At 51.8% G+C, this 9,662-nt stretch overlaps 1 protein-coding gene across 2 annotated transcripts; it reads right to left on the bottom strand.

The window, feature by feature from the left end:
• Window positions 1-3,688: 3,688 nt before the first annotated feature.
• Window positions 3,689-9,193, bottom strand: Batf2 (basic leucine zipper transcription factor, ATF-like 2). Of its 2 annotated transcripts, none has more exons than XM_013021018.1 (3): window positions 9,100-9,193; window positions 7,049-7,153; window positions 3,689-4,721 (listed from the first exon to the last, which is right to left on the bottom strand). In XM_013021018.1, exons 1-3 carry the CDS (start codon window positions 9,136-9,138, stop codon window positions 3,906-3,908), a joined length of 960 nt encoding a protein of 319 aa, XP_012876472.1. In that variant the 5' UTR covers window positions 9,139-9,193; the 3' UTR covers window positions 3,689-3,905. The 2 variants fall into 2 exon arrangements, with proteins under 2 accessions (XP_012876472.1, XP_012876473.1); XM_013021019.1 differs by having other exon boundaries at window positions 3,689-4,718.
• Window positions 9,194-9,662: the final 469 nt, after the last annotated feature.

Genomic DNA, 9,662 nt, shown 5'->3' with positions numbered 1-9,662 from the left:
AGCAGCTGGCGGTACAGGCATGAACCACCGTGTGTGGCAAGCCACAAGCTTTGGAGTCATTTGTCATCTAGCAACAACTATTAATGTAGTCAGATTTAGACATCTGGGGTATATTCAGCCTGTGGAGGGCTTACGCTACCCTGCTAGCTATGTTTACAAATTTGAGAATTACAGCTCTGGAAAAAAAAAATCTACATTTCCTCCCACACCTTTTTATTCTGTTTATGTTTTTGAGCAAACAATATCAAACTTTAGTGACAGTTCTGGCTCTCTATTCAATTTTATTTTCTGCTTAATATGTTGCAAGTATTTTCTCACCTCATTAAATAATCTTCAAAGCCTCCTTTGTTCATAACAGCTCTTCCACAGTCCTCCAGAGGAGCAGATGGGCAGTCACTTAGCCACGCCCTTCTGGTTTCTAATTTATGGTAGAGTTTTGCCCTCTGGCATCATATCTCTTAGCTTGTGGGACCTCTCCATTTAAGGCTGCAATAAGAGTACACAGAAGGGTTGGAGGTGTGGCCCAAGGGGTAGAGAGCCTGCCTATCAAGTCAATCCTAGTCCTGCAAAGAGTTCAGGTGAGACTAAAGGAACTAAACCTATACTGATTCTTAGCTGTGTGCCCTTGAGCTTGTTATTTAACTCACCTGGCCTCAGTTTTCCCTTCTGAATCACAGAGATGATAGCATTTACCTCATAGGGGTTTCACTGAGTTCATAAAGTCCAACAGCAGGATGCCTTACAGATTTCAGGATGTAGAGACACTAACTACACACACCACAGTACCTTGTTCTCATTTAGTCCCAGCCTCCAGTACCTAATGGCAACTCCATTTTGTGTGTCAGTATTGGAACTTGAACTCAGGGCCTGGGCACTGGAAGGAAACTGCAACCTTGCAGACCTAATCTCCACCTTCCATGGCAGCGCCTGCGCAGGAGGTGAGGCACCGACCATTTCTGGGCCCCCCAACAATATAAAAGGGGCCTCCCAGAAGCCAGAAGGCGCCCTTTACTCCCTTTCCTCAAGGTAACTTGGCCTTGTCAGTCCTGCTGGCAATAAATCTTTTCTTCTACTTGACTTTTGTCCACATGGTCTTTGGGGTTACTTTCTGCCTAGGTTACATTTTTTTCCTTCAGGCACTATTTTCCAGCTTTTGTGTTCAAGGGCTGGAACTCTACCATTTGAGCCACAGCCCCACTTCTGGCTTTTTCTTTTTTTTTTTTGGTCCAGTCGTGGGGCCTGAACTCTGGGCCTGGGCACTGTCCCTCAGCTCTTCAGCTCAAGGCTAGCGCTCTACCACTTGAGCCACAGCACCACTTCCAGCTTTTTTCTTATGTGGTGCTGAGGAATCGAACCCAGGGCCTCAGGCATGCAAGGCAAGCGCTCTACCACTGAGCCACCTTCCCAGCCCTTCTGGCTTTTTGCTAGTTGAGATAAGCATCCATTGGTCAACTGGGTGCTCATACCTGTAATCATCTGTACAAGCAGATTTTTTGGGGGGGGGTCGGTCTTGGGGCTTGAACTCTGGGCCTGGTCCCTGTCCCTCAGCTCTTCAGCTCAAGGCTAGTGCTCTACCACTTGAGCCACAATACCACTTCCGGTTTTCTGAGTGGTTTATTGGAGATAGGAGTCTCACAGTCTTTCCTGCCTGGGCTGGCTTTGAACCGCAATTCTCAGATCTCAGCCTCCTGAGTAGCTAAGATTACAGGCGTGAGCCACCTGTACCCCGCACAAGCAGATATTTAAACAACTAGCGAAAGCAAAAGATTAGAAACTGTATTTATCCTCATGTGTATTGTGGTCTTGACACCCAGGAGTGAGTTCCATTGTGACTGTCTCAGTCACATGTATAAAAACCTGGATGAGGGTCTGGGAAGGTGGCTCAGTGGTAGAGCACTTGCCTTGCATGCCTGAGGCCCTGGGTTGGATTCCTCAGCACCACATAAGCAAAAAGAAAAAGCCAGAAGTGACGCTGTGGCTCAAGTGGTAGAGCGCTAGCCTTGAGCTGAAGAGCTGAGGGGCAGCGCCCAGCCCAGGCCCAGAGTTTAGGCCCCAAAACCGGACCCAAAAAAAAAAAACCTGGATGAAAGCCGGGCACCAGTGGCTCATGCCTGTAATCCTAGCTGAGATCTGAGGATCAAGATTCAAAGCCAGCCCCGACAGGAAAGTCAGAGAGACTTTTTTTTGTTGTTGTTGGTCATGGGGCTTGAACTCTGTGCCTTGGCACTGTCCCTCAGCTCTTCAGCTCAAGGCAAGTGCTCTACCACTCGAGCTACAGCGCCACTTCTGGTTTTCTGGTGGTTTATTGGAGATAGGAGTCTCACGGTCTTTCCTGCCCAGACTGGCTTTGAACTGTGATCCTCAGATCTCAGCCTCCTGAGTAGCTAGGATTACAGCGTGAGCCACCAGCGCCCAGCTGTCATTGAGACTCTTATCTCCAATAAACCACTAGAAAACCAGAAGTGGCGCTATGGCTCAAGCGATAGAGCTCTCACCTTGAGCTGAAGAGCTGAGGGACAGTGCCCAGGCCCAGAGTTCAAGCCCCATGACTGACAACAACAACAACAAACAAAAAAACCTGGATGGAAAACTGGGGCTGCTACCCTCAAGATCCCTCCCCTGAGGGTTCCCCTGGAGTATGAGTGAAGCCCCGTATCAGAGCAGATATCCCAGTGTAGCCCCATCGGTGCATAAGTCCCTGATCTGTCAGCTGCCATCAGACCAGAGCCAAGGGTGTTCAGGGAGTTGCTCCAGGGGCTCCACAGGTATTGAGTGTCTGGAATTGCCTAAAGTTGGACTGCTGCCTGGGAAGCCACAGGCCGCGGGCCGCCAAGTTTGAGTCCAACCCTGGCAGCTGCCCCTTCCCCCATTCTCTCCCCGCCTTGGTCCTGGAGGAGGATGGCGCTGAGGTCCACTGGCCAGGCTTGTTGGGAAAGAGGCAGGAAGCCAGCGGACAATGGCCTAGAGATTGGTGTGGAAATGCAGAGCAGCCTGACCCAGGCATCCTCCTAACTCCAACCCCCAGCTTATTTCATTTCTTTCCTGCCCGGGCTGGCTTTGAACTCGATCCTCAGATCTCAGCCTCCTGAGTAGCTAGGATGACAGGCGTGAGCCACCTCCGCCCAGCCCCAGCTTGTTTCTTGCTGCTGAAAGCACTGCTGTGGGAAGTGGGAGCAACTCCCAGACTTCTCTGCAGCCTCTCCTCACCTAGGTTTGGACTTTGCAATGTCCCCAGCTGCAGCCAGGTTTCTCATACCCAGGGAATGACCAGGCACCGTGGAGATCCCCATCTGCTCCCAGCAATAAACCTCTTGATCGCCTTAGGTTTCTAGGACTTGAGCTCCTTGGGCACCTGGTCCAAGATCCCACCAGAAGACAAAGAAAGGAACAGATGGCTCCAAGAAAGTCTGCATGGGAAAAGATGTTTTTTTTTAATGATAATTTAAAAGACAGGGCTGGGAAGGTGGCTCAGTGGTAGAGCGCTTGCCTTGCATGCATGAGGCCCTCAGCACCACATAAGCAGAAAAAAAAAAGCCGGAAGTGGCAATGTGGCTCAAGCGGTAGAGTGCTAGCCTTGAGCTGAAGAGCTGAGGGACAGCACCCAGGCCCAGAGTTCAGGCCCCACAACCAGACCAAAAAATAATAATAATAATTTTAAAGGCTATGTGACTTTATCCATGTCACTGGAGTGGTAACCTTGATTTTTCTGGATGACTGTGGTGGTGAAATAAAATAATGGTGGAGATCACTGGCCACAGGAGTGACAGCTATTTCTCCATGGTAAAATCCTGAACCAACTGGTCGACTAAGAAGGGTGGCCTCCAGGAGAAATGGAGGAACAGCCTGGTACTAAGGCTGTTGTTTCCTGAGTCCCAGGAAGGGGCAGCCCTGCTGGGGCAAATGGGCTAGAATTGAACTTGAGCAGAGGAGAGCAGTGGGAAGGCCAGGAGAGGGTGGAGGTCAGGATCCTCCTCCAGCCTTTGGCCATCTGCTCCAGGGAGCAGGAGCTCGGGCTTGTGTACCTGGCTCTGTGGACACGTGAGCCCCAAAGCCACCGCTGGGTTGTGTGCCGAAGACTCAGGCCTTCCTTTGATAGGGTGCTCCAGCCCAAGGAGCTGTAGAGAGGCAGGCTGGGCCGGGGGACTGGGCAGGCGGGCACTGAGCTTAGGACAGTACACAAGGAAGTTGGAATCAGGAGGCAAAGCAGACAGGACAGGGCTGGGGGACAGCTGGGCAGGAGGAAAAGTCACTATAGGTGGTCCAGGAGATAATGAGGGCTGTGGTGGCGGGGATGGGAGGAGGCCAGGAGAATCCTGACCCTGTGGATTTGAACACAGATGCTGGTCTAGTGGATTTGAACACAGTTGCTGGTCTAGTGGATTTGAACACAGATTCTGGTCTAGTGGATTTGAACACAGATTCTGGTCTAGTGGATTTGAACACAGATTCTGGTCTAGTGGATTTGAACACAGATTCTGGTCTAGAGGAGAGGAACCGGGCTTCTCCTGGCAGCCATGTTGTCTCTCAGGGGCAGACTGTCCCTGGAGTTGCTCAGCCTGGCCCCAGCAGGTGGTAAGCAGTGGAGTTGGGGTGGAGGCACATTTCAGGGGGCACTGGCGCTCATGGAGGTGCAAGGTCCGGCTCCACCAGGTCAGCTCTGCCTGCAGGGTGTGGATCTCCTTCCGCAGGGCGTGGTTGTGTTTCTCCAAGGACTCATGCTGCTGGGGGGGGGGGAGAAACAGATGGACAGGGAGGGGATGTCAGCCTGGTCATGGCCAGCACACACCCTGTGCCACTCCAGAGTCTGTATTGCTGAGAAAAGACACCACTACCTTTTGCATGTGCAGGATGGAGCCCCTTGCCCATACTCTGACCATCTGTCCACCGTTATCCACCAATTCTTTGTTTTTTTGTTTTTAATGGCATGCATGCACATGTGTATGTGTGTGTGTGTGTGTGTGCATGCACACGCACTACTAGGGCTTAAACTCCAAACCTTGTGTTCTCAATTGGTTTTTTCACTCAAGGCTGGCCCACACACATACTCTTCCAGCCTGTGGCTGGTTAAGTGTAGGTAAGAGTCTTACAGACCTTTCTGCCAGGGCTGCGTTGAACCACGATCCTCAGATCTCAGCCTCCTGAATAGCGAGGATTACAGGTGTGAGTCACCTATGCCAAGTTCTCCATCCTGTGTCCTCATAGGACTCAGACCTGCCCAATACTGCTCCTAGGCGCTACCACTATTTCTCAGCTGAGAAATTCTCTTGGCCTGAAACATCTGAAGGTTTTTGAGATGCTCAGAATCCATAATCCCTGTCCAGGGGTCAAGGCCAGCATGGCAGTCCCAGTGCAAACTGCCAGCTCTGTCTTGTTCCCTTGAATTCCTGTCATTCAATTGGAATTTGCATCTGCTACGCAATTTCTGTCTCTTCTGATGCTTCCTACCTTGCCCTGTGCCGGTCCTGAGGTGGCCTTCCTGTGGCAAATGCAAAGTTATTGTGTCCTAGACACCTCGAATCTGGTTAATGCCATTGCCAGGCCCCTCTAACCTGGCCTAGAAGCCCCCAGCGCTTCCAGAGCACCATGTGGGGGGACTGAGGACACTGCTTCTCAGGTTGGCAGCATGGGTGTGTTTTACTGGGTAAAACATAGCTTTTCCTACATGCTGTTCTGAGGAACACGTTTTGGGGAGATCCATCAAGGTGGACCTCTCAATGACCATGTACACATAGATAGTGGCAACAAGGATAGAAACGAAGAGAGACTTCTCTTGAGCTAGGGGATGATGTCTGTCTAATCCTAGCTATTCAGGAGGCTGAGATCTGAGGACTGCAGTTTAAAGCTAGACCTGGCCGGAAAATCCATGAGGCTCTAATCGCCAATTAACCACCAAAAAGCCACAAGTAGAGCTGTGGCTCAAGTGGTAGAGGACCAATTTTAGCCAAAACTAAAAGCTAAGAGATAGTGCCCAGGCCGAGTACCAGCCCCAGTACTAACTTGTGTGCGCCCATGTACACACACACACACACACACACACACACAAATTTCATTCCACAGACCCTAGGCTGCATAACTGGAAACATCATCCTTGGTTCCCTATGTGTGACACTTTAAAAGGAGAAGTTGCAGGCAGGGGCATTTTGCATAAGAATGTGGCTGAGGCCAAGGACTCCAGGTTCAGTGGCCTCATTGTCAGACTGGTTTCTGCTTGTGGAATGGATGTTTCTAAACCTCAGCTGAGCACGAGTGGCTCACACCTGTAATCCTAGCTACTCAGGAGGCTGGGGTATGAGAATTCTGGTTCAAAGCCAGCACGCTTATCTCCAATTAAGCACAAAAAATGGCAGAAGTGGAGCTGTGGCTCAAGTGGTAGATTGCTAAACTTGAGCACAAAAGCCCAGAGACAGTGCCTAGGCCTTGAGTTCAAGTCCCTGGACTGGCACAAAAGGAAAAGAAAAAAAAAAACACCTCATCTGTGGAAGCCACAACTCCCAACTGACTGTAAAGATAAGACTTTTAGGAAGTAATTTAGATTAAATGAGGTCAAAAGGGTAAGGATCTAATCTGATAGGGCTGGTGGCCTTATTAGCAGAGAAAGGGAAAAGGGTCCCTCTCCTGCCACACCTACAGAGAGGTCACAAGTACTCATCACCAAGATGGCCACTTATAAGCCAGGCTGGGCGCCCTTAGCAGGAAGAAAACCAAGGGGCACCTTGATCCACCAAGTGCTGAGCTGTCTGTGTTGAAGCCCATCTATGGCTTTGCATGGTGGTCTGAGCAGATGGCATATGGCCCCAGAGCTGCCCATTGCCTAGAACAGAACAGTGCCAAGCAAAGAGGAGATTTAACAGTTTGCTGTGGAGCAAGGGGACATCCATGAGGCCTTCCCCAGCTGCAGGCTGGGCAAATGCTGGCACCATGTTCCTGTCGGGATTTCCCAGCCTCTAGAACCAGGAGCTAAATACAACTCTTTTCTTTAGAAGTTAACCCAGTCTGTGGTGCTGTGTTACAGAAACAAAAGATAGACTAAGACAGAGGGCATCCCCACCTCATGCAGGGCATCTGCCTTGTCCGTGTGCTTCTGCCGGCTGCGCTGGGCGGCCACCCGGTTCTTCTGTTTCTTCTTCAGCTGCCTCTGACACTCCACCTGGTTCTGCTAGGCATAAAAGAAGGCTCTAGGGTCCTGGCAGGGGACCTGAGCTCCTCTCTCTCCCTGGGCACCCAAAGCACAGGTACTTCCTTGTAATGCCGGTCCTATCCAGGGTGCTGCTCACAGCTCAACTGGGAGGTGAGGAAGCCTAGATAATTGGTTTTTATTATTTTTATGCCAGTCCTGGGGCTTGAACTCAGGGCCTGGGCACTGTCCCTGAGCTTCTTTGGCTCAAGGCTAGCACTCTACCACTTGAACCAGAGCACCACTTCTGTATTTTTCTGAGTAGTTTATTGGCGATGAGTGTCACTGATTGGGCAGGAAAGTGGCTCAGTGGTAGAACGCTTGCCTGGGTTCGATTCCTCAGCATCACATAAGCAAAAATAAAAAAAGCTGGAAGTGGCGCTGTGGCTCAAGTGGTAGAGTGCTAGCCTTGAGCTGAAGAGCTGAGGGACAGCGCCCAGGTCCAGAGTTCAGGCCCCACAACCGGACCCCCCCAAAAAAGAAAAGAAAAGAAAAAAAAAGTGTCACTGATTTACCTGCCCAGGCTGGCTTTGAACTGCAATCCTCAGATCTCAGCCTCCTGAGTAGCTAGGATTACAGGAGTGCGCTACTGGCACCTGGCTAGAAGCCTGAAATTTAAGCCCAGACAGAAAGGGCTTCAAACAGGCCAAGTCTCTCTGGATTAGGCACTCATGTCCCTAAGCCCAGTTAACTCACCTGTACCTAAAGGCACAGGGGACCTTCTTTTCGCCAAGAATGGAGGAGAGAATCTGGCACAGGTGGCCTTGTGCCAGCCAGGAATGGCAAAGGTCAGCGCTGTTATGCCAACTGCTGTGGTTTCCACAGGCCAGGTGCTGAGGTTCCCTACCCGACGGCTCGGTGAGGGCAGGGCCAGGGCTGACTCAGTTCCATGTGCCAGTGCCCAGCTTGGGTCTGAAACAGATGTTCATTTGCTCAACAAACAACTGTTGACCACCTACTACTATGTGCCAGAGCCTCAGCTAGGACACAGCAGCCAATAAACCAGACAAAACTCCCTGTCCACGTGCTCACTCTACAGTGGGCCCGCAGCCATAGGCAAAGACCGAAGAGTGGCCCCCCCACAAAACCTGGGAACCATGAAACCTAGATGAAACATCCAAATGCCCAGAGCTCTGGAAAACGAGGGCAAGAGGGGAGAGTTAGCTCGCCACCCCCCCCCCTACGGAAGTGTGACAGGTATAAGGGCCTGGAGACCCTGCCCAGGGACTCTGGATCTGGATGTCCCCGGTTCGCGGCTACCCTGGGCCCTGTCCTCCCAGGGACTCCTGAGTACAGCAGGTTCATTTTGGACTCTGGAGAGTCACAAGATCAGAGGCTGGGGAAAGGAGGGGGAGAAACCACATCTGGGGAGACTTGGGAGGGAAGAAGAGACTGGAAGACAGTGAGGGATGAGCTTGTGAACGGGAGGCGGCAGGGACCCAGTTCTAAACTCAAATCTGGTCTGTAATATGAGAGCTAGGGAAGACTCATCCCAACGCCCCCAGCTCTTCCGGAGAGGAACAGCCAGCCAGGCACTGGAGACTCACACCTGTAATCCTAACTCTTCAGGAGACAGATCTCACGATCCATGTTCTAAGCCAGCCAGGCAATCGAGTCTAATGACTCATCTCCAATTAACCACCAAAAAGCTGCAAGTGGAGCTGTGGCTCAAGTGGTACAGCACCAACCTTGAGCAAAAACAAAAAGCTAAGCGACCGTGCTCAGGGCCTGAGTTCCAGCCCCAATACCAGTGCACGCACATACAAATTGAGACCCAGGAAAGAGGAGGATGCACCCTGTGTGTGTGCGGAAGTGGGACTAGAACTCTGGCTGTATCCCTCCCCCTCCCATCCCCCATTGTCCAAACCCTGGGAGGGAACCTCAGCTTACTCCCCTTCTCCCCCATTCCTGGTCCCGATACTCACTGTCCCAGACAGCAGCACATCCTGGCCACAGAGGTGCATGGCTCAGGCAGGAGTGGCAGAGGCTCCAGGTCCCCACCAGCATCTGCGACCTCCCAGTGCCCTCTGGGGGAAGTGGTGCCTCTTTAAGTCCTCAGTGACCACTCCCCCCCTCCCCCCCCTCCTGCAAGTCCAGTTTCAGTTTCTTCTAAAGCCACCGGCTGCTCAGAATCCCTGGCTCAGGCTTGCTCATGTGGCTGGGACTTCCTAACATGCACTGGCCTTCCGGTGGGGCCCCTTCTCTGGGAGGAGGCCAGGTGAGGGCGGAGTAGAGGGGCATGGAAGGCCAGGTGTCAGGTGGTGCCCTAGGGAAGAAGGACCTTCAGGCTGCCGGGGACAGAGCCAAGAGGAGGAGCCAGTGGGGTCCCAGAGCTTATGTGAGGTTGTGGGGAGCCCCTGTTTTCTGGGGGAGAGCCCAGGTTTACAATCTTCATTGAAGCTGTGCAGCTTGGAGAAGATGATTCACCCTCTCTGGGCCTTTGTTTCCTCATCAGTAAAGGGTATGGGAGGAATGATACAGATTCCCA

The sequence above is a fragment of the Dipodomys ordii genome, unplaced genomic scaffold (genome assembly GCF_000151885.1).
Source record: "Dipodomys ordii isolate 6190 unplaced genomic scaffold, Dord_2.0 Scaffold54, whole genome shotgun sequence".
In the NCBI taxonomy this organism is placed as follows: domain Eukaryota; kingdom Metazoa; phylum Chordata; class Mammalia; order Rodentia; family Heteromyidae; genus Dipodomys; species Dipodomys ordii.
The sequence above is the reverse complement of the archived record's forward strand: the minus strand, read 5'-3'. Positions and strand labels throughout refer to the sequence as shown.